A 24,478-nucleotide genomic window follows, 5' to 3' on the forward strand; every position below is an offset into this window, starting at 1 on the left:
ATTTTCCTATGTGCTAGATGCAAAGGAAATCTTTCAATGAGAAATTGGAGCTGGATTTTACTCTGTTTTCAACTTCCGTTGAAAGTTCAATTATACACAATTATGTCTCTTCAAATAAATGGCACTGGTCCTGATAAAACGTAAGAAAATAATACGTAGTCTGACTTTTTCCAGGAAATAGGAAGGATACAGGGCAGGTTTGAAAGGTATAAAAATGTTTATGTGACCCAAGGAAAAACTTGGAAGTTCATTCTAGGTAACACAGATCTGCCTGCACTGGTCAACATTATAGACTTTCACATGACATCTTTTAAAAACCTAATTACTATCTTTGTCAAAGGATAGATAAAAATTCACTCTGGAAGTAGAGAAATGGAATCATAAAAAGAAAAGCAAGGAGGCAGCCACTGTGGAGATCAGGGTGTCTAGAGCCCAGACCAAGAGGGTTCCCTTTATTCCTCTTAGGAGGCAATCTGTTCTTGGACACTAGGTGGCACCATTGTCTGATCACTACCTGTTCAGAAATCTACCTCTCAGAGTCCAAATTGTCCTCACTACAGTCACTCTTAAGTACACAGTTCTCCAACCTTGGTGAGAGGTATTGATTTGTTGTCGTTTATACCAATTTTCCTGATGTAAGAATCCCAGACAGGACTCCAGCCTAACTACAGGAGTCAAGAGATGGGAAGAATTATAAAGTATTTCCACAAAGACACAATGGAATAACCTTGAATGCACACATCCGAATATGGTGGCCAACACCTGTCATCCCAGCACTTGGGAACAAGAGGCAGGTGGATCAGGAGTTCAAGGCCCTCCTGGGCTACAATAGTAAATACAAGGCCACACAAGACTCTGCGTCAACAAACCATAGGAGAGAGGCAGAGAGAAAACATAACCAAATATAGTGAGATAATTTGGATGTTTGAGTTATGATCTTTTAAAAATAAAATCTACTTAATTTTAGGGTTTTTGTTTTCTGATTTGTTTTCAGCACTAGACCTGGAATCCAGGTGCATGCCAGACAAGCTTTATACCATTTAAAGGTCATTTTGTTTGTTTGTTTAGGGAGTTGGGATTTTTGGTGGTGGCAGTAGTGCTTTTGTTTGTTTGTTTGTTTTTGAGACAGGGTTTCTGGGAGTAACAGCCCTGGCTGTCCTGGAACTCACTCTGTAGATCAGGCTGACCTCAAACTCACAGAAATCTGTCGCCTCTTCCTTCTGAGTGCTGGGACTAAAGGCCTGTGCCACCGTGCCCAGCTTTTAATGTCATTTTTAATGATAGTCATATTTAGCCAGTAGAAAGAAAACTCAAAGTTTAACCACTGACTTTTGGCACCTTTTACAAACTGGCTCTAAGCATTGCAGCAAGGATCCCCAATACCCTGACCCTCCAAATACTATTTCTATGACTTCTGTGACCCAAAGAACTGCCCACAGGTTTATTACTATTATTATTGTTGTTATTATTATTGCAATTTGTTGATTGTGTATATGTTTGTGTCTGAGCATGCCACGGCACATTTGTGGAGGTCAGAGGACAGCTTGCAGGTCAGTACTCACCTTCCACTGTGTGGGTTCCAAGGAGCAAACTCCAGCCCTCAGGACTGGCACCTCAGCGCTGAGTCATCTCACCCACCCAGGTTTTGGTTTTTCATGTTTCTATCCCTTTGCTCCACTTCAAGTTGTAGGTGACAAATCTTTGCTTAGTGCTGGGGACTCTTCTCAAAGGCTGTGGTTGTGTTGGCTGGTTGACAGTCTCAGGTGCTTTTTTCCAGATGTCAAGAGGTGGGGCATGATGGCACACGTGGTGGGCATGGTGGTGCACGCCTTAATCGCTGCACGTGGAAGGCCAGCCTGGTCTACAAAGTGAGTTCTAGGACAGCCAGGACTGTTAACCCAGAGAAACCCTGTCTGGGGTGGGGGAGGGGCGCTATCACATATCCATGCTGGCCTCAAACTCACTGTGTAGCCAAGGGCCTTGAATCTTTTATCCCCTGCCTCTACCCGCCAAGTGCTGGGATCTCAGGTGTGCACGAGAGTGCTGGCTAGTTTTATGTCAACTAGACACAGCTAGAGTCACCTGAGAAGGGGGACCTCAACTGACAAAACCTCTCCATAAGATTAGCTGTACAAAAGCCTGTAGGGCATTTTCTTAATTGATGCTTGGTGGGGGAGGGTCCAACCCACTGCGGGTGGTTCCATCCCTGGGCTAGTGGTCCTGGTTCCATAGGAAAGCAGGTTGAGCAAGTCATGAGAACAAGCCAGTAAGCAGCACCTCCATGGCGTTTGCATCAGCTCCTGCCTCTGGGCGCCTTCCCTGTCTGAGGTCCTGTCCTGACGTCCTTCAGTGATGAACAGCAATGTGGAAGTGTGAGCCTAATGAACCCTCTCCTCCCCAACCTGCTTTTGGTCCTGGTGTCTCATCACAGCAATAGAAACCAAACTACAGTGCCAGGCCCAGTTTCTGTGGTGGCGAGGTCAAACCCAGGGTCTTTCATGCTAAGCAAGTGCTCGACTTACTAAGCCCTCAGTTCCATGCTAGAGCCGTTCTCCAAAGATGGAAACAAACAGTCACAATTAGTGATGGCAACTTTTTAAAACTTCTTTTTTAGATTTTACTTCAGTTATGTGTGTCTGGGGGTGTGTATTCATCAGTTGCTCTGGAGTGGGAGGTATGAGCAGGCCATTGTGAGTTGTTGCCTATTAGTCATTCGCCTGTGGTTACATTGCCTTCCAGGTCATATTTAGGAAGTCCTTTCTACTCCCATGCAGCCATATCCATCATAATCCATGACTGCCGCCTTCTCCGCAGAGCTGCCGCTTGCTTCATAGAGAGTGCTGCCACACAGAGCCGGGCAATGTTAAAGCCACAAGACTCATCTCTTATTTTATTTTTAGATTTAATTTTTTAATATTTCATGTGTGTGAGTATTTTGTCTGCATGTATGTCTGTGCATTGCACGTGTGCCTGGTGCCCTCAGAGACCAGAAGAAGGCATCAGATCCCAGGAACTAGAGTTACAGATGCTGGGGTTAAAGGCGTGGGCCACTACTGCCCAGTGAGTGTGCGTCTTTATGTGAATTCGTGAGCATATGGAGGCCAGAGGAGCCATCCATTTTGTGACTTTATTGTTTTTAATATTTATTACATTGTGTATATGTGTGTGTCTATGTGTGTCTATGCACTTGTGTGCAGTGCCTGTGGAGGCCACAGGAGAGCACTGGATCGCCCGGAGCTGGCAGTCGAATACCACTTCTGGGTCATCTGGAAGAGCAGTAGTCTCTCTCTCTCTCTCTCTCTCTCTTTTTTTAATTCTGTGTGTCTTTTACATCGTGTATCTTGATCCCATTCATTCCCTGTCCCTTCACATCTGCCCTCAGCCCCTGCACGGTCTCCAAGTAAAACAAAATGTAAGAGGAAAAAAAGGAAAAAGAAGAAAAAAGAAATGAAAAACTCAGGAATTTCATCATGGAAGTTGCAGTGCAACACTATAAATCACACCACGTATCCCTTTGTCCATATACCTTTGTTGTTTTGGGTTTTTTGTTAGTTTTTTGAGACAGTGTTTCTCCGTGTAACAGTCCTGGAACTCACTCTGTAGGCCAGGCTGGCCTCTAACTCACAGAGATCTGCCTGCCTCTGCCTCCCAAATGCTGGGATCAAAGGTGTGCGCCACCATTGCCTGGCTTTTGTCCATACATCTTTACTTGAAAGTGTTCATTGCAAAGAGTCATTGGTCTGGCTCAAGGTCTCTGTTTTCCACTACACAATGGATGTTTAGCCTAGGACTCCTCCTGGATATCCTGTTGTTGCCCTGTGTTGTGGAGATCCTGCAGCTTTGGGTCTGCGGGTCAGGTCCCTTCTTGTGCTCCAGCAGATCACAGATGGGGTGGATGTTGGATCTTGGCCTGGGCAGCTGTAGGGTTGGTCTGCCAGGTGTGAAATGCTTACGACTTTTGGGCTGACTTACCCACACCTGCACTAACAGGGTTGGCTCCCCCACTCTTATGACCATAGGGCCAGTTCTCCCACCTGCCCCAGACATTGATAGGGGGGGGCTCATTCCTCTTAACCATGCAGGCACAAGATAGATGAGGAATGGGGCCGTCTCTCCCATGCTTGCGACTTCATGGCTGGCTCACCCACTCCTCCACTAGCAGGGTTGGCTCTGTTGTGCTGCCCTGGCATGGTGCAGGACCTGCTCTCCTGAGTGTTGCAGGTGGTGGGGGTCAGGGACAGCTCTCCCACTCTTTTTTATTTTGTTTTGGTTTTTGAGACAGGGTTTCTCTGTGTAGCTTTGGAGCCTGTCCTGGAACTAGCTCTTATAGTCCAGGTTGGTCTCGAACTCACAGAGATCCATCCGCCTCTGCCTCACAAGTGCTGAGTTAAAGGTGTGCACCACCAACGCCCAGCAGCCCTCCCACTCTTATGACCACAAGCCATCTCTCCCACCTGCCACAGGCATTGATGGGGCAGGTGGTGGGGGCGGGCATCGTTCCTCTGCCTATGTTGTCAAAGACAGACGAGAGATGGTGAGGGCTCTCCCATGCTCACAACTTAGGGGCTGGCTCACCCACACCTCTACCAACGTGATTGGCTCTGTTGTGCTGCCATGGCGAAGTGCAGGGCTTGCTCTCCTGAGGAACTGGGGGGAGCAGGTTGGGGGGCAGGGACAGCTCTCCCACTCTTGCTACCTCAGGGTCAACTCTCCCACATGCCTTAAATGTTGATGGGTGGGGCAGAGGGAGGGCATCTCTCCCCAGCCCATAGTGCCATGTGGGTGATGAGGGGTAGGGCTAGGTCTCCCAGGGTCACTTTCTCAGAGTTGGCTCACCTGTGCTCTCATCAACAGGGCCATCTCTGCCGTGCTACCCAAAGTGCAGGGCAAGCTTTCCCATGTGTTGCTGCTGGTCAAGGGGTCAGCTCCCTCACCATCTCAGCTCTCTCCCTTCCTCCCTCATCTCTTCAGATATGCCTCTGACCACAGGACCTGAGCCATTCTGTCTCTCTCTCCCAACACCATACCATACCACGGCTCACACCAATGGTACTGCAGCGTACCAGATGGGCCCATGTTCTTCCTCCAGAGCCAGGAGTGTACAACTGCAGACCTAAGTGTAGGTCTCCTTGACAGACTCAGGTCACCCTAGAGGTGTGTTGGGCCATGCTTCCTCATCACAAAGAGACCACCATAGTGCCTGACCAGCAATGGGTGGGCTCACTCAATATTTATTCTTAACTCACTTTGTTTTATGAGACGGGGCCTGTCATGGAGTAAAATATTTGTTTAGCTATGTAAAGATGTGCTGCATTTGTTTACCTTGCAGAATAATTGTTTAACGTCATAAAGATGGGCTGCATTTGTTTCACCTTGCCTGCCTAAGGCGCCTGATTGATCTAATAGAAAACTGAATGGCCAATAGCTAAAGAGAAGAGAAAGGCGGGGCTGGCGGGCAGAGAGGAAAGCCCTAGCAATCTGCCTATCTCGGTCTTCCCAAATTTTCCCAGATTTGGGATTACAAACAATGTATGTGGGACTTGAACTCAGGTCTTCATAGCGTAAGCATTTTAGTAACTGAGGGAAACGCACCACCCCTATATAGACCTAACTATTCTACCTGACTTTAGTCCCAGCTTCACTGGGGCTTCCTGCTGTCCCTCCACTGCTATATAGAGATCCATTCTCTTAAGTTCTGTTACTCTAGAGAACCCTATTACAGGCTCTTTGTGAGCTACACACCCAACCTGCCAATCTTATCCAACCTCTTGTTATTGTGAAACTCTCGTTTAGAGACACTTTCCTGAAGTCCCAGTCTGCATACGGACCAGCCCTTCACATCACCCTTCTCATCCCTCTTCCTGGTTTTGTAAGATCTGTTTCCTACTTTATTAAAGCTACATGGCTTTAGTCCCCATCTTCTCCATCCTCCTCCCATCTAGGCAGCTTCAAGATTTACAACTTGTGTGTCCTGTTTTCCTTTTAAACTCAAGCTTCTGTTTCTTCTTCTTCTTCTTCTTCTTCTTCTTCTTCTTCTTCTTCTTCTTCTTCTTCTTCTTCTTCTTCTTCTTCTTCTTCTCCTCCTCCTCCTCCTCCTCCTCCTCCTCCTCCTCCTCCTCCTCCTCCTCCTCCTTTTTCTTCTCAGAGATTCTCTGTGTATCTGGCTGTCCTGGAACTCATTTTGTAGACAAGGCTGACCTGGAACTCACAGAGATACCTCGTCTCTGCCTCCTAAGTACTGGGATTAAAGGTGTGTGCCACCATTGCCTGGCTGTTTGTGTCCATTCTTGGCTTTTTTTATTAATGAAACTGAGAACTCCAAGAAAGGACACTGATATCCCAGGTATTATATGATGGCTTTGTTGGGACTCCCCAAGACTTCCAGTAGCATGTCTTTCCTCTTCTAGTTCTTTAATCAGAAAAGAAAAAGAACCTGTCCCTGTACCCCAAGACAGCATTGCTTTCAGAGGAGAATGAGGTGACAATTTGCACCACTTCATGCATAGGACATTTGTCACTCATTTCCCATGGTAATCCATGTGGACAAATTACAAGCAGTTGGCAAACAACTACCATTGTAAGAGCTGAAATTTCAGAGGTGGAATGAACTCTCTGGAGGGAGTTCTTCACCCACCACCTGCCAGGGCCCAGATATGCACATGTGGCCCCTGCAGCAGGAACTGTGCCCCCAACTCACCCTCAGAGGGAGTCCAGGGGCTGCAAAAGCCACTCTTTGGGTTAATTTACTGCTGTAATAATACTGTTTTCCTGGTTACATACCCGTAATTACGCAGGAAATGAACCCAAAATTGTGCTGAGAGACTGGACTGACCCCTGCCAAGTGGGCTTGGCTGGAGGCCCAGGTAAGAACTAAAGGCGTCTGAGGCCACCTGCAGTCTCGGGCGAGGCCAAGGTCCAGGCAAAGGGTGCCAGGAGAGGACTGGATGCAAGGGCAAAAGTGACACTGTGTTGTGGCACCCTCCACTCCTCAGAAGAATATGACTACAGCTGGCTTAGAACAGGCTAACAAGATGGCTGGCTTGCTTGTTTTGTTTTATTGAGACAGGATCTCACTATGAAACCCTAGCTGACCTCAAACTCACAGAGATCCTCTGCCTCCCAAGCTCTGGTGCTAAGGTGCATCCTGTTATATGCCTAATAACATTTTCTCCACACCATGAGCCTTTAATTTACTAAGAGCCATAGCTGCATTCAGGTATCAGGCAACAGAAGCAAAGCTCATCTAAGCACATTTGATCTGACAGTGAGTGTAGAAGTCATCTACAGCTGTGTAACAAGTTACCCTATGATTTAGCTGGTCAAGACGTGCCTTTCCCGCTTCCCAGGTGTCATGGGGTCAGCAACCCCAGGCATGGCTTACCTGGAGCCTCGGCTTGGGCCTGGTCACAGGCTGCAATCCAGTTACCCACTGGGCTGCTGGCATCTGACAGCTCAAGGCGGGAGGAGCCAGTTATTGTACTGGCCACTAGCAGGGTTCAAGGCCTCATGGGTCGCCGGACACCCCCTCTTGCTAGCTAGTGGACAGGAATCGTTGCTCCGTCCCTCACCGTGAGGGCTTCTCCACCACAGCAGCCTCATCCTCAGAGTGTACATGCTGGGAAGCTGGGAAGCTGGAGAGTCAGCTGGCAGCCAGGCCACAGCTGTCTGTTATCACAGACGGACACCCATTCTTGCTGTCATGGTCTGTTGGGGACATCCCATTCTTGCTGTCATGGTCTGTCGGCTGGAAACAGGTGCTAAACTAGTTCACACTCAAGGTGAAAGTCCCTCCACAAGCTGTGAGCGTTAGTAGGAAGGCATTGAGGACCACCTAAGAAAGAAATCCACCTACCTCAGGGGTGGATCATCAGGGGCTCAGATTTTAGGGGTTAGGCACTGATTTAGTGTTTCTCTTGTGATAAAATACCACGACCAAAAGCAACTTGAAGATGGGTTTATTTCAGCGTACAACTCTCAGGTGACTCTGTGATAGAAAACTCAGGACTAGAACTCATGACAGGAACCTGGAGGCAGGAATTGAAACAGGCCACAGAGGAACACTGCTTACTAGCTTGCTCTTCTATTTTGCCCAAGGGCTGTACTACCATGGCTGGCTAGTCCCTCCCACATTGATCATCAATCAAGAAGATGCCTCGCTGGCTTGCCCGTACACCAATCTTATGGAGGCATTGTGTCAAGTTGGTAAAAAACCAGCCAGTATCGACCAAGCCTGTTGACCTGAGTTCTATCCTAGGATACACATGGTGGCAGGTTCCCACAAGTTGCCCTCTGATCTCTCCATGTGTGCTGTGGACATACCCCTCCCCAATCAATCTATCATTGGATCATGAATGTAAAGAAGGGATTTTAAAGACATCCCAGGCTAAGCAGAAGCAGGTACTATCGGGTTTTCTAAAGACTGACAATGAGGATAATATTAATGGGAAATGCAAAAGCAAGGCATCCTAGGATTTTGCTGTGGTTTGTTGAGGAAGGTCTCATGTAGCCCAGGCTGGCCTTGAAGTCAGTATGTAGCTGAAGATGCACTTGAACTTCTGATAGAATTACAGGTGCATTCCAGCAACCTGCTTTTATTGAGACAGATTCCTGCTAGGCAGACCAAGTGGCACTGGACAGTGTAGTCTAGACTAACCACAAGTCTCAGTCTTCCTGCCTGAGTACTCTGAGTGCACATACATACATGCATGCATGCATACATACATACATGCGTGTATATGGACGTAACAATAAAGAGATAATGGATTTGAGGTGAGAACACAGAAATGGGAGGGGAAAGTGATGAGGTTAAGTGCTCATTTTCGAAGTCTCAAAATAAAAACCCAATAACAAGAAAAACTCCAAAACTAATTTTAAAATTCTGAAATGTGTATTCAGTAGACAGACACCAATGTCCCCTTCCCCTGAACCCCTGGAAATCACCATTTTACTTTGTGCTACAGTTCTGACTAGATCATGTAAATGGAATCTCAGTATTTTCCTTTTTGTGATTGGTTTGTGTCACTTGCCATAATGTCCTTATTTCTACAAATGGGAGCAGAGGATGTAGCCAGTTGATATTGTGCTTGCCTTGGTATTCACAAGGTCCAGAGTTTAGGCCCCAGCCCCAATAAGCCAGGCTTGGCGGTATATGCTTGTAATCTCAGCACTTGGAAGTAGAGGGAGGAAAATCAGAAGCTCAAGTTCATTCTTGGCTCTACAGCAAGATCAAGAACAGCCTGGGATACATTAGACCCTGTATCAAAAGGGGAAAATGGGGCTGGTGAGATAGTTCAGTGGATAAAGGCTTGAGTTTGGCTTCCCAGGACCTACATAGTAGAAAGAGAAGATCAACTCCTGCAAGTTGTCCTTTAACCTTCATACCTGTGGCATGGCATGTGAATGCCCTCCCAACAAATTAATTTAAAATGTAACAAAAAACAAATCTGTCACACCTAGTGGTGTGTGCCCCTAATTCCAGCACTTTCAAGGTGAAGGCAGTGAAGCAGGAATTCAAAGCCAGCCTCAGCTACACGGCAAGCTTGGAGTTAGCCTGGGTTACGTGAGCAGTTGTCTCGAAAACAAACAAGGCTAAGGTGGCTCAGTGGGTAAGGCTGTTTGCTCTGCAAGGACCTGAACTCGAGTCCAGCATCCATGTAAACAACGGGCACTCACAACTGTCACCCCGGCACTGAGAGCTAGACAGGCAGGTCCTGGAAGCTTGCTGGCCAACCATCTCAGCCAAAACAGCTTCTGGCTTCATGACAGACTCTGTCTCAAAGCAATAACCGTGGGGAGCTACAGAGGAAGACGCCTGCTCTAGCACCCCCAACTCCCATCATGCCCTCCACCCCACACACAGGAAGTCAAAGCTGAGAGAAACCAATCCGGGACTTTCAAAATGGCACAGTGAATTCACACTTCACTTCTCTGATATAAATATAATAAAGCCACACAAAATAGAAGGAAAAAAAAAACCTGGTTTAAAACCTAGACCGCAGATTCTTTGGGTCAGACACAACCATTTGCAAAGCAGTAAGCAGGATTGAGACTGGGGGGACTGGAAGCATTTTAGGTCTGAGCTGCTATGCGTTATAGATAATGGCAATTGAAAAGAAAAAAACAAAAGACAGGAAAAGGAAATCGGACACTGTGGCCTGTGCCTGACATGGTCACAGTATATGCATATGGACACAACCTGTCTGGAAGAATCACAGCCCCCTGAGTGGCAGTTATGCCTGGAGACATGTAGATGAGTCCCCACTGTGGCAGGTCATACTAAAATGGTTGGGCTGGTGGCACAGGCCTTTAATTCCAGCACTCCAGAGGCAGAAACAGGCAGACGGCTGTTGAGTTCGGGAAGAACATAGTCTACATAGTGAGTTCCCAGCCAGCAAGGGCTACATAGTGAGACCTTGTCTCAAGAAAGCAACAACAAAACATGTTGCTATGAAACTTCTGTGTACCATGTGAATGTTCCCCGATAATTTTTATGGAAGTATAGTGTTTCCCCATCAAGTGGAAAAAAGCTTTTGGGAGGGCATAGAGCTGCACTTGTATGCTTAACAAGCATGGAGACCTATTTTCAAGCTCTCATACCCCAATATAAGAGCTTCAAGGGGCAGCCTCCACCTCCTGTAATCAGTGTGCTTAGAATGTGACAGTCATTAGTGGGACTGTGGTTCCATGCACCTTTAGTCCCAGCACTCAGGACTAGGCTACAGAGACCCTGTCTCAAAAAACCAAACAAACAAAAAAACCAAACAAAGAATATGTAGTCATTTCAATGTCAAATGTGTCATCAACATATCAGATGGTGGTCTAGTCCATGCCTATTCAGCTTTTTAAAAAATTCCTGTGATATTTATGTATGAATGTCTTGCCTGCATGTATTTATGTATAGCATGTTGTGTATAGTGCCTGTGGAGGCCAGAAGGGGCGACAGACCCCCCGGAACTTGCAATATAGATGGCGAGAGCTACCATGTGGATGCTGAGAACTGAATCCAGGTCCTCTGTGGGGCAATAAAAATTACTGAGTGCCAGGCAGTGGTGGTGCACGTCTTTAATCCCAGCGCTTGGGAGGCAGAGGCAGTTGGATCTCTGTGAGTTTGAGACCAGTTGGTTTACAAGAGTGAGTTTCCAAAGCCACAGAAAAATCCTGTCTTGAAAAAAACAAAATAATAACCTAAAACAAACAAAAAAACTACTGAGCCATTTTCTATACCCTTTTGGCTCTTTTTAAGGCAGGGGCATTCTCTTACCTGTCAAAATAATTGAGTGGCAAGACAAGGTGTGACCCGAATTCAACATCAAGGAATCCCTTGCCATGGGACTCATGCAACCTGAGTCACTTCCTAAATGAATGACAGCTGTACCCAAATCTCAGCTCTTCTGCTCTAAAATGGACAACTGTTACTGAGAGAGTAAGTCACAGTGACAAGGGCTGAGGCAAGTGACCCCTGGAGGACTTGCCACCCATTTCAAAAGCAAAGCTACCTTGGTTACTGGTACCCAAACTTCTCAAAGGTAGCAAGGCTGGCGCATTATCATTCTGCTTTGGCCTAAAGATTCTAGAAGACCTAGGGGGCTGGAAGTCCTGGGACAGAATGTGGGGAAACAGCCACACTGACACCACCCACGGCTGCTGATTGTTTATTGCACAAGAAACTGGCAATACCGAGGCAGGGGCAGGCATTACAAAACAATCTGTCCACCCACTTGGCACTAGCTAGCACAGGCCTTTCTGTACACACTTCCGACACACACACACACACACACACACACACACACACACACACACACACACACCACCTGTGAACCTGATGCTTCCTAACCTTGGGGGCAGCTGGTCCCCCACCAGCACGGAGCAGCAATGAACTGAGCCATTCAGATCAGCATGTGCAATTGCGGGGGGGGGGTAGTCACAGGCTGTACCGGGAAAGGATGAAGGTAGAAAGGAACTGTCCCCTGTAACTAGTTTGAGAGCACGCCTGGGGTGCCTCAGAGCTAGTTTGCACAGGGAGCCTGCATGAGGGAGTGTGCCACCATAACCACTCCGACACCCCAGAGGGACCTTCGTACTGCCTACATGGGAGGCTGTCAGGAGTGTCATAAATCCAGCCAGCGTCTTTTCCCATGGTCAGATAAAGTCTCATGCCTGCATAGCACACTCAGCTGGCCAAGATGTGCTCCACCCTAAGCCGTGTGAGCTCCACCATTGAGGGACAGCACTGTCAACCTGGTCTTAACTGGGGGCTGCGGGGTCTAGCAAAAAGATCTTGTCAGTGGAGAGTTTGAGGGTGGCAGGGACTCAGAGCCAAGCCTTGAGCTGGGGGAGCTACTAAGTGGGTTCCTGAGAGATGCAGCTGTTTGGGAAGCTATTGGATCAAGAGGGTTAAGACCCTCAAGGACTCAGAACACCTGGGGCACCAGCTCCTTGACAGACGGTGATAACAAAATACCCAAACAAAACAGAAGGCAACCCTACACACAAATATACTTCAAGCTTATGTCACAGGACAAAGTCTGGGAGTCTGCTGTCTCCTTGCCACTGACACACAGGTGGCGGCTTCTTCAACCCTTTGCTTGCTAGAAGAGAGACTGGAGGCACTGAGTGCCTGCTGCTCAGTCCCTCTCGGCTGCATCCCGCCAGGGAATAAAGCAAAGACAGCCTTGATGTGGACTCGCTCCCTCAGGCCTGTTTCACACAGACTTCAGGAAAGGTCTACAAAAGCGGAGCCTCTTCTGTTGGCAAAGACCCTGGGCTTTCTGGGTCTGGTCAGCCAACCCATACAGCCTATCTCCTCACCTAACACGTGAGGCCCAGCTCCTGTGGCAGCCCTCTGACAGGGCATGTTCCCTCACACACTCACACACACCCAGATGTGGTCCTAGTGGAGGGGGCAATTTTGCAGAGGGGCAGCCCTCTGACTTTGCGACAGGTGATGAAGTCAAAGGTGATAGGGGCTTTATTTCAGACTGCCATCATCAGGTAGGAGAAAGGGGCCACAGAGCCTCTTGGGGCCAGACTCTTCAGTCACCAACATGATCAAAGCACAGTCCCATACAGGGCCGCTATCCAAAGGGGCCTCCTGAGGGCTGTGCAGCCAGTGGCATCTCAGGCAGGAAGGACTCAGGACTACATGTGCTGGAGGGCATGGGAGGGACAGCCTCGGCTACTCCTGTCCAAAACCCTCAGTCTCCTCGATGGCGTAGAGCAGCTTCTCCTTCAGTTGTTCATAGCTCTTGTAGGGCGGCAGGTCCAGACGGTTGAAACTGTAAGAGACATTAGAAGTGGCATGGGGAGGCCAGGGCTCCAGGTATCCTGCCCCCAACATTCAGGCTCCGGCTTCCAACAAACTCACCATGTATGGCTCCGGGGCAGCCAGGTTTCCTTGCCAACTCTGTCAATGCAGAACTTCTGGGGTCCATTGCTCCCTGTCATCCAAGGCAAGGTGTACTTTGTGTCAACACAGATGGCCTTTTCTAAAGCAAGACCCGGTCCCTTCCCAGCTTCCAGGACGGCGTGCATGCTCTGGGCTGTCCTCACCCCCAGCCAAGGTCCCAGGAGGGCAAAGGGAAAACGCACCAATGAGTTCAGCAAATCCCCCAACAGGCAGGCGACAGGTTCCTGTGACAAACTGCAGTAGCCGGATCCTCTTTTCATTGTCCATCTCCTTCACTACCTACAATTCCACAAGGAGTCAGGGCGCCCTTAGCCTAGCACTCCACACCCCAGCAGGGACATCTCTAGGTCTGGTGGGGCCACACTGGGCAGGGAAGACAGATCCCAATCAGGAACATTCCACAAGGGTCCACGGGACACTGCTTGGTCTCAGGGACATCCTGGGCCTGGCATCCTTTGCCCCTCCCCCACATTCAGCTTTTAAAGACACGCTAAGGTTGGGAGTGGCTGTTTGGGGAAATGAACTGTATTGAAGTTGAATAATGCTGTTAATTGTACAGCACAATCAAGGAGCTAAAGTCACTGAACACCTTAAAATATCCGAGATGGTGAATTGCACGCCATGTGAAGCACACTGCACACCTTCACAAAAACTTTACACACACACACACACACACACGCACACGCGCACACACGCACACACACACACGCACACGCACATTTGTAGCTATCTTTTTCCATGCACAATCTCCTTGTTAAACAGCTGTAAAATCCATATATATAAAGAACCAAGTCATTCAATTCAGGATAATGGGCTCACTGTATTTTTCTAGACACCCGTGCCTTCATTTCTCACCCCGTCTGACTGGAGGAGACCGCACAGTCAGTTGTAGCTGGCTGTGGGTCCCCTTGGCTCCCTGGCACACTGACCACTAACAACCTCTGTCACACAAGCTGGTCGACAATATAAACACAACAACCTCTATCCCGACTAGAGACAGTTTATCCTCTACTTTTCCAAGTGGGGGAGGGGAGGAATGGGTCAAAGATGAAAGGTCCTTGTGTCTGGTGTCGGTCTCATGTCTTTTGGGTAACTGGTAAGCATCCCTGACAAGACCCTTGCCCCCGGCCTAACAGGGGAGACACAGAGCCCAGGACGCACCTGCCAGAACCACTGGATCTGCTTGCTACTTTTGGTGTAGTGCCGGTAGATGGCGTTCTTCTGCCAGTCGTTCATGTCTATCTCCTGCATGCCGCAGAGCATCAGCTGTAGGGAGGGACACGTCAGCAACCCTGAGTCAAGTCCTCCCCCTGCACTGCTGCATGTCCACATGGTGCAGCCTCCTCTCACCAGTAGGTGACTCCTAAACTTCGTCAGCCTGCTATTTTTTTCAGAAATGTTAATGCCCCTGCTCTCTAAGCACAGGGAACTAGGGCTGAGGGTCAGGTGACACTACCTGTACTGCGGCCTCTAGCTTGCTGAAGTGTGGGGCTTGGTGGGTGACTTTCTGTGGTTACACAGCACGGATCTGGGGCAGCCTAGAAGCACTGAAGTCAAGGGCCCATAACTTTTGGCACCTACCTCCAGCTCTTTCTCATCAAAATATCGCAACCACTCCAGAGGGGCCACCTCATTGAAGCCATCCAGGAAGGCTTTGGTCTGCTCTTCCACACCTCGGGTGAATCGCCAGTCAGTCAACAACCTAAAACCAAAGGCAAGCCACCGATGGAGGCCAGGCCACCCTGCTTGGTACACTCCTTTAACCGTTGAGCCTCAGACTTACACAACTGTATGGTTTAATGGGATAGACCAGCCAGCCTAAAGACCGTGAGTGTGAGGTTTGTACATCAGCACCGGAGGGCTGGAAGACTAAAATACACTGGACACAGAAATCCTCTAGGTCAGGAGAGATGGCAACATCTAAGCTTTTCATTTCTTTAAAAAGTTCCTTGCAGTTAGAAGTCTCTTGAACACAGAAAGATAAACCTGGAGCTGGTAACCAAGGCCAGAGGCTCCAGGTCCATAGCTCAAGTCATTATGTGACCAGTCAAGGCAAATGCACCCAGGATATTTTTGCAGTTTGTGAGGACCATGGCCCCACAGCAGTGCCTGGTCAAAGATGGTACAAAAACAAGGGCAGATTCCTTGAAACATGCCCACCCCCAGGCCTGAGACTCACATGATGTACTCTTCCTTGTTCTCTTCTGTAACTCGGATGCTCTCACCACCTTCCTTCAGCTCATGGGTTGTCACCTTGCCCAGGATCTCCATGTCCTGGATGAAGAACAGCTCCAGGCCACACTCTTCTAGGTTGTTCTCTCTGGGACACAGGAGGCCAAGGGAGAAGATGTTCATCTTATCAAGGTCTGCCCTTGACCTGCCCTTACCAAGGTACCCAAGAGGCACTGGGAACTCACAGGTGGCCAGGCACAGTGACTTGGAACATTTTCTGCTGCAGAAAGAGAATTCTAGAACTGTACTACAAGGGACCTAGAAACTCTTATCTCTATAGGCCTTGGGGAGGCCAGGTAAGCACCCAGGAATCTCTGGTAGAGGAAATCAGGGTCAGGATGCCAACTGGCCAATCAGAGCCTGGCTCCATCAGAGCAGGGCAAGCCAGAACTCACTTGATCCAGACAATGGAGTTGTAAAACTCAGGGTCAATAGACTCTAGGTCCTTCAGAGTTGGTCTCTTGTTGAGCATCCGCTTGTAGAAAGGAAGGGTGAAGCCTGTGTCGATGAACTTCCCATGGTACAGAGCCTGGGCAAGGAGGAGGCACAGAGAAAGGGTTTGACTTCCCTGGATGGCAGCTGGCACAGATCAGGAGTGCTTTGGGTGTCAGCTGCCCTCCTTCTGAGAGGACACTCCTTGAGAGCCAGCCGCCTTAGCTAAAGGGGAGGCCTGGGAAACAAGCACTTTTTTCTGACTTGGGCATAGGAACAGACTCATCCCATCTTGAAAGCCATAGGGACAGGCAAAGCAAGCCCATTGTCTTCCCAGCACACTGGTCTAGCAAAGGCCCGTCCCCCACTACCAGGGAGAACTTGTTCATAACAGCTCCAGGTGGCAGCCCTGATTCACTGGCACTCTGAGTGGGTAGCACAAGAGGCCAAAAATAATGCAGACACTGAGGCTGCCGAGAGCTGGCAGTCAGTGGTGAGTAATAGTCTGAGAGTCTCACTGGTCTGTCGTTGTCTGCTGCTAGACCAGGCATGTCTCTAGCCCCAGGAAGAATGTGCCCACTTTTGGAGGGATTGCCAGAATTTAGCCAAGAACTTCCAGATGATGGGAATGGCCATATTTAGTGACAGAGCTTAGGTCCCTTGGCATTCCAGAGAAGGGAATGTGGGGTAAGACTCAGGATATCAACAAAAGCTGGCACTGGGGCACAGTCACACCACAGCCTCACAGACCCCTACTCAGTACAGGTCATCACAGGGGATGGGGCATGGCCCTCTCCACCGCTATGCTGAACCTGTATTTATAGGTGACTATGGTTGCTACACTCACACGCATGCGCATACACACACACACAGACACACACACACACACACACGCACGCGCACACACACACACACACACACACACACACACGCACGCACACACACACACACACACACACACACACACACACACACACACACACACACACACACACACACACGCCTTGCATCAGCCAGCCAGTTTACTTTGGTTCGGATCTAAGTCCATGCTGGATCCTAACTCTCTTCTAGAAGGCTCAGTGTCTCAGTCAGACATTTCCAAAGGTTCCCTTGCCATTGTGGCTCATGCAGCACCTCCAAGAGAAAGGCAGCAGGCAGGCAGTTAGGGCTTTGCCTGAGCCAGCCACGTCCTATAAGTCCCCTGGGCTTCTGTACAGAAAGGAACATGAGAAACCCGTGAGAGCCCCAGGTGGCCACTGAGCAATCTGTCACGTCTCCACAACTAGCTAGCTCTTCTGCTTTTTAATTTCAGGTTAGCAATGTGTAAGGAAGCCAGGAGAGTCACAGCAAGTCCTACACAGAGGGCAGGACCCTGAGGGCTGCTGCTCATGTCACTGCTGCCTCCTCAGGGACTGCCCTTCTCAGAGACCTCAGGTCCCTTACCATGGCGATGAATCTGCCGATAAAGCGGAAGTAGGTGAGGTGGTCAGGGTTGATGGAAGAGGCGGGGTTGATCTGCAGGCAGTAGTTGCTCTTCCCAGCATATTCAAATAAACAGTACATAGGGTTGAGCACCTCATGGGACAGGAGGAAAAACCACTCTCTGTGAGGGGAGAGAGGACAGAACAATGGAGCCCTCTGCTGGGAGCCATCTGGACACATGTGTCCTGGGAGGTCAGCAAGCCAGCCCAGCCCAGATCTTGGGTGAAGCAGAATAGCACCTGAAGATAGTACTAGGAAACCCTGTGTGGGTGCCTGTCAGCTCCCAGAGTACACTTATTACAATATCTAGTGGCAAAGGGGCTCCTCACATCCAGGGCCACCATGCATCACTGTGGAGGCTGCGAACTGCACAAAGCTACTATATTCAATTATTATAGACTGGACGGCAAGAAGGCTCAGCAGGTAAAGGCTCTTGCATCCAAGCCTAACAACCTGAGTTCAATCCCTAGGGTCCATTTGGTAAAAGATGAGAACTGAATCTCCATAAGTTGTCTTCTGACCTCCACACATGCTATATGGCCCATAAGAACACATACACATACACCTATGCCCCAAATAAACAAACAAATGTAATGAAATCATAAACATACACATTTATTACAATGACATTTCTGTCCTATGACAGTATCCACCCTGCTCCACCCAGTGCAATGAGCAGAATACACAGCAGCACGTTCCCCAAGCCCAAACCCTGAAAGCTCTGTGATTCATTTGGCCTCTAGAAACCTCATTCATTCTAACTACCCTCTAGTACCTCACTTGCCTGTTGCCCCCCCTTCACCCCAGAACCCAAACTTGGGCACATTCATCTCAAGTGACGCCACCCAACAGATGCCTCAGCATCCATCTGTACCCTGAGTATAAGTCAGAATTCAGGGTCCTTCAGGGCTTGAACTAAACCAGCAGGGAACACAGGTCAAGGGGGCCAGTCCCTGGCTGCTGGTCTGTTTGTGGCTGTGTAGACGGAGTCCTTCGATGCAGAGGGTGCCCCGGTATCCTGTCCGTGGTTCTACCCTGTGGTAGAACAGCATGACGTAACCTACCATAGGGTAAAACCACTGGCAGGACACAGAGAGAGACACACAGGGCGGGAGCCACACCAGAAGGCCACAAGCACAGCCTGGAGAGGTCACCACGAGAAAGAACAATCCATTCGCAGGATTACAGCAGCAGCAAACAGGACCAGGGATGGCAAGCCCAATGCCAAGCAGGAAGATATCCCACCACCACAAGGTCAGCGGGATGAGGGGTCACCACAGCCAAGACGCTCCTTCTCACTGCCAGGGCCCTCTGCCTGTCGTCCAAGGCGATGCTTTGCCAAACAGCCTGCTAACTTTTGTGGGGGGAAGGTAGCACAGTGTTTTGGGTTCTTTCAGGGATTTTGTTGACTGGTTTACATGACATTCAGCAAGGGACGGATATGCTTAGACATATTAAAAAACGCTCTGAAAATCCTGACTTCACCTGCTCCGGGTGCCTCAAAAAGAAGGAAAGCCGAGAGTGATTTTAAGGGACACCCACAGACTCTAATAGTCAGCCACTTCCCACTGATAAGCTTGACAGGTTGTTTTTTAAGTACAGAAAAATGACATGTAGACTGGCATAGAACCACACCATGTCCCTCCCCAAGAATCTTCCAGGCGCCCCCCCCCATAATCTAGTAACCAAAGGGCTGAGGCCTGACCCTCCTTCATAGCTTCATACTAACCAGAGATTTATTATAGAGTTTTCTTTCTTTTCTTTTTGGATAAAAGGTCTCATGAGATCCACGCTAGTCTCAATTTCGCTATGTAGCTAAGGGCAGCTTTGGCCACCTAATCCTTCTGCTTGTATTGCTCAAGTGCTACAATTATAGATGTGAGTTACCATGCCTGATTTATGTGGTGCTGGGGCTCAAACCCAAGGCCTGCTCACTAGACAAGCACCCTACGTTAACTGAGCTGCAACCCCAACCCAAGAGATGACTCTGACTGTCACACCAGGCCTCCCTGCTCATGTAGGAGAACTCAAGGGGTAAAGAACAGCATGGAGGTGGTGGCTTTCTACACATGGGTCCTGAAGACAAGGGGCATGGGGTAGAGCACAGCCCTCTGGGCACCCTAGCTCACCTGGCGATGCCACCGTAGTCCAGGCCCTCCTCACCACGCATGATGATGTAGAGCCGGCGGCGCAGGTCGTAAGGTTTCATGTTCATAATCTGGGGAGACAGGGCATCCGGCCTCCTGCCCCTGACCCCAGCACAGCAGGCAGGGATGTGGGGGCAGGGGGCTCTAGGGTTTACTGTCTAGCAGATATGGTCACCAATGCTTATGCCATGAGGTGGGGTTAGGTGATGGGAGGAAGCCGCTTAAACCAGGATCCCAGAATCAGTAATATTCTCTAACCTGTTGGAAAGAATCCTCAAAGAGCGTCTGCCTGGAAACACTGATCTTCACGTGGCTGGGGAGGGCATTTGACTGAAAAGGAAAGGAAAACTCTCAATTGGGGCTTCCCAAGGGTGCCCACTCAGGGGACTCTCCCATCTGTGACAACAAACCCCATGCCCCAGGAATAGAAGCCTCCTCCTTAGAGACAAGCAGCTCAGAGTGGGACAAGCATCTAAGACACATGCACCTCAGTGCCATATGGGCCTGGGAGACCAAGCTTACAGGTCTTAACAGCCCCACACACCCATGGAAGCCCCCAAGCCAGGACTCACATGGCAGAGGAACCGGAACTGGTGATACTTCCACCGAAAACTTCGGTCGTAGGCACCAGGTGAGCCTTGTTTTGTCCTGGCAAGAGCAAAGGAAGTACTGGAACCTGTTTGATTTCTCAGAAAATGAGCATCCCATTTCTGAGGGCCCCAGGGAAATTGATGCTCTGTCCATGAATTTAAAAAGCAGTGAAGCAAGACACAGAGGGAGGGGCTGCCGCTGGGAGTAAAAGACACATGGAGACGATGCCACACCTCTCACTGGAAGAGGTCACATACCTCCACACTCTGCTCTAAGTAAAGAGGATGGCCCGGGGTCCATCTCTCGGTGGTGACATCCTCATGAGCACTAGAGGGTAGTGATTAGCACAACACGAACACACACACACACACACACACACACACACACGGTATCTCAAATCTATTGATGGAACAAGATGCCACTGCACAAAGACCCCCCTCCTCCCCAGCCAGCTGAACAGGGCACACTGGGGTTGTGCTGGGAGACAAGGCTGTGGCTGTGAAGGTCCTTACCCTGACTCGAACCCTGGGCGAGGGTCCTTAAAGGTAGTAGTTCGGGTATTGTGGTCCACAAAGTACCGCACACCCTCACTGGTGTATTTCATCTCCCATCCTGGGGGCAGGGCTGGCTCCTGAATCATCCTAAAAACACAGAAGGCGGCTATGGACTGCCGTGTGCTTAGAGGCTGGGGTCTCCAAAGTCCTACTTTGTCTTTGCTTTCTCCGGGCTCTCCAGAACCCTCTGTGGGCAAAGGGACACACCAAGGATATGAACCTGGCAAGACTCAAGTTGTGAGGAAACAAGTCATGTGCAAAGGGCCCTTTATTATGGGGCTAAAATGCTAGTCAGGGGTGGGTAGCAACAGCTTGAGTCACCAAGTGTCCCTGCCCTACTTCTGAGGGGCAAGGGTGCCCTCAACTTTTTGGCAATCATATTCTCAGTGCCTGCCTGTGACATCCTTCCATGTCCCTGTGCCCACCAGAAAGTGTGATGCTCTCACTGGCCTGCTATGTGTCCTGAGACTCCTAGGTCCTCATGAAAAGCTGAAGGCCCCTAATGTTAGCATTGTGAGGCAAATGCACAGGCTATTTGACCACAGCTGGAGCTGCACAGAAACCCTCACCCCATCCCTCAGGGCCCCTCTGCCTTAGTCCTCACCCCTGGGTCCGTGGGTCCTCCCACTGGGTAGTGCGTGTGTTGTGGTTCACGTAATACACCCGTCCATTGTCCTGCCTCTTCTCTGCCACAGGAGAGAAAAGGAGAGGACAGTCAGATTCAAACAGCCTGTCCCTTGGCTCCAGCTGCCTGTGTGATGAGTTAGGATTTCTGTTCCCATCACCACCCTATTGCAGAAGGTTAAGAGGAGAGAGCCTGGCCCAGTCACACTTGTCACCAAAGAGTCTTTCCCTGTTGCAGGGCTGGGGAAGGGTACATTGGATGGAAGGGCGGTGTAGCAGTACAGATGGCGCAACACTGCTGAACCAGGGACGTGCCTGCATCCGGCTGGACAGTATGGCTGCCCTGCCAGGCTCCTCAGCCTCGGAGTGCAATGCAGGGTGGCTGGAAGAAAACCAGGAGCAAGCTCCAAGCTTCAACAGGCCACCTTCCCCAGGAAGTTCCTGAGCCACAAAGCTGTTTCTGCCCTGGCAATAAGCAGCACTAACAGCACTCACTCTAACAGTGACACAGTAAAATTAAAGAGACACCATTATTAGTTCCAGGAGCTACAGGGAATCTAAAAACTGCAAAGGGGAAGAAATGGGGAGACCAGCAGGCCCTGCTCCCCTCTAAAACCATGCTGAGACAGTTCCTGTGACCCTACCTTACCAGCTGTCTACCCATCTGCAGCTATAAACAGACTTTGTCAACCGCACCCTCACAAAGCTACGAAAATAAAGGAAAGAAAGAACAGGAGATGGCGGAGCCTTTAGAGATTTCAATCCCCAGCTAGTGGCTATGTTGTGCCCTGGAAAGCAGTCCCCATGCTTATCCCAGTTTCCACCTTAAGGTATCTGAGGAATTGGCCGTCCTAGCTTAGGAGCCACTTTGTAAATCTTCCACGGCTGCTCAGGCCAATAACAAAGCAGGGTGTTCTGTCCGGTGGGTCTGAGCCCTTGGCCACTTGGCCTTGTGCTGCTACTGTTTGGAGGCCTATGTACCTACTGGAGGCCTTCAATGAACAGCTCTGTACTGCAGGGATGGGGAAAGTCTTTTGTGAACACAGCAAATGGACTCAGAAACATTTGTCACATGACAAGGCTGCTCAGGAGCAGATGTAACTATAAACTGGAGGTGTCTCCCCTTACCCCTGCCGTCATCAAACAACAGTTAGGGACAGCCATGGGGGCTCCTTGAAACCTCAAGGCAAATAGAAGAGCAGCAGGCTCGCCATTAAAAGTATTTTCTTGTGGCCTTGCTTTTCCATTCTTCTTACCATTCAGGAGGAGGCAGCCCTGATATAGCGCCCCGGTGATCCCAACCCAAAGCCCCAAACACTGTGTTCTTGGCACAATGCTTTTCTCCAGCTCTTAGATTCTAGCATTCCTCCTGCCTCAGCCTCCACAGTGCTTCAGCTACAGACAAACCCCACCACACCCAGCCTAAAACGTTCTTTTCTCGCATAAGAATGAGCATTTCTGCTTTTCCAATAGACATAAACAGCACTGACTCTGAGCCTGACTTCTCCTACTGCACATGCTTGCACACTCTGCACCTGTGAGCTGCCTTCCTTCCAGTCTCCACAGTTGTCTCGATCATGACTGCCATTTAGCAAGATGGCTACAGAAAGAAGTAACTGTGGCTGAGCCGGGCGGTGGTGGCTCACACCTTTCATCTCAGCACTTGGGAGGCAGAGGCAGGCGATCTCTGTTAGTTCGAAGTCAGTCTCATCTACAGAGAGAGTGCCAGGACAGACTCCACAGAGAAATACTATTTCAAAAAAAGAAAAAAAAAAGTGCAGCTGATGGAGCTGCACTGATTCCCCATGCATAGCCCAAACCGAACTCCAGTCTAGACTCCAAGTCACCAACTACCATATGATGCTGCAGACTCCTACTTAGCCTGATGCACTTTCCCTGCCCTTGTCAGAACTCCCAAGGTTTACCCACCCGGGGTCAGGGAGCCAGGCAAGTTGTCTATGTGTATGGGAGTTTCCTAGCTGAAATCAAGAATCCAACATTTCCAACTAGGATACAGGAGCCTCTCGGAACTCTGGAATGAAACAGGAGCTCAAGGATACTGTAGGGTAGTTGACAGAACCTCTTAAATTACTACCAAGGGGCAGCTGTGTCTGCATTGAGACCTGGCCCCAAAGAAGCATATCCCAGAGGTGCCCTTGAGACTGTTAGCATTGCAGTGGCACTTCCCCACCCACGTAGGACCATCTGCGAGCACCACCAAACCAACACCTACCATCTTCCACTACCCTAACAAGAAACTAAACCCAATACCTGCTTATTCCTGGAAAAACTGCTCCCTTTGGCATCAGGGACTCTTGCAGGATCGAATAAACTCCTGCCCATCTTAGAAAGCTGCATAAGTTCCTGGGTCTTGCCATTTCTAATAATACTTTTTTGCACAGCACTTCTTCCTAGAATAGCAACGAAGCCTACAATCTCTCCCAAATCATGGGTATCTGACCCTTAATGGATGCCTGTTCCTTACCCCTTGGCAAGTCATACCAAGGGCCCAGGATAGGTGAGAAGCAGCTACTGTTGACAAGGGATCTCTAGCCACTAACTAGCAGTGCTGCACTCTCAGGACCAACACCCAGTATGCATCTCTGCTGGCCTGTGGGCTCGTTCACAACAGGACCACAAACAAAAGCAGTTGACACTAGTCAAAATTAGGCTGGTGCCCGTCCTCCGGTGTCTCAGCTGCAAAGAAGAAGACTTGTTATGATGGCCCCTTATGCCAGAGTCACAATCAGAAAGAAGTCTGCGTGGACACCACATAGGTCAAAATAACTATGGGAGACAGTGGATTCCTGAGTCACCACCCTGAAACTCAGGACTCAAGTACAACAGCCCCATGGTCACCTGGGGATATCTCTCTTGGGTCACACTCCTTTAGCTGTAGCAGATGGCTGCTGCGGTGGCTCAGGAGAAACCTGCTGGCTCTGCCACTGCCATTGCTCCAACTGGGGGTCCTCAGCACACATGTAAGGGTAGTGGAAACCCAAGGGATAGCA

General features: G+C 49.5%; 1 protein-coding gene across 3 annotated transcripts in view; it reads right to left on the reverse strand.

Moving 5' to 3' along the window:
* Positions 1-12,944: 12,944 nt before the first annotated feature.
* The window catches only part of Wwp2 (WW domain containing E3 ubiquitin protein ligase 2), a 122,039-nt gene continuing 110,505 nt past the window's right edge, over positions 12,945-24,478 (reverse strand). For 2 of the 3 annotated variants that reach the window (XM_040737189.1, XM_040737193.1), the window contains 13 exons: positions 21,448-21,529; positions 20,802-20,930; positions 20,271-20,346; positions 19,957-20,028; positions 19,681-19,769; positions 17,513-17,672; positions 16,033-16,166; positions 15,585-15,725; positions 14,987-15,107; positions 14,567-14,671; positions 13,588-13,684; positions 13,364-13,436; positions 12,945-13,274 (listed from right to left, as the gene is read on the reverse strand). In XM_040737189.1, coding sequence (XP_040593123.1) covers positions 13,175-13,274; positions 13,364-13,436; positions 13,588-13,684; positions 14,567-14,671; positions 14,987-15,107; positions 15,585-15,725; positions 16,033-16,166; positions 17,513-17,672; positions 19,681-19,769; positions 19,957-20,028; positions 20,271-20,346; positions 20,802-20,930; positions 21,448-21,529 — 1,379 coding nt within the window. In that variant the 3' untranslated portion in view covers positions 12,945-13,174. The remainder of the gene's footprint in view (positions 13,275-13,363; positions 13,437-13,587; positions 13,685-14,566; positions 14,672-14,986; positions 15,108-15,584; positions 15,726-16,032; positions 16,167-17,512; positions 17,673-19,680; positions 19,770-19,956; positions 20,029-20,270; positions 20,347-20,801; positions 20,931-21,447; positions 21,530-24,478) is intronic. The other variant, XM_040737196.1, reaches the window with a different exon arrangement.

Source organism: Mesocricetus auratus, unplaced genomic scaffold, assembly GCF_017639785.1.
Source record: "Mesocricetus auratus isolate SY011 unplaced genomic scaffold, BCM_Maur_2.0 Super-Scaffold_6723, whole genome shotgun sequence".
In the NCBI taxonomy this organism is placed as follows: Eukaryota; Metazoa; Chordata; class Mammalia; order Rodentia; family Cricetidae; genus Mesocricetus; species Mesocricetus auratus.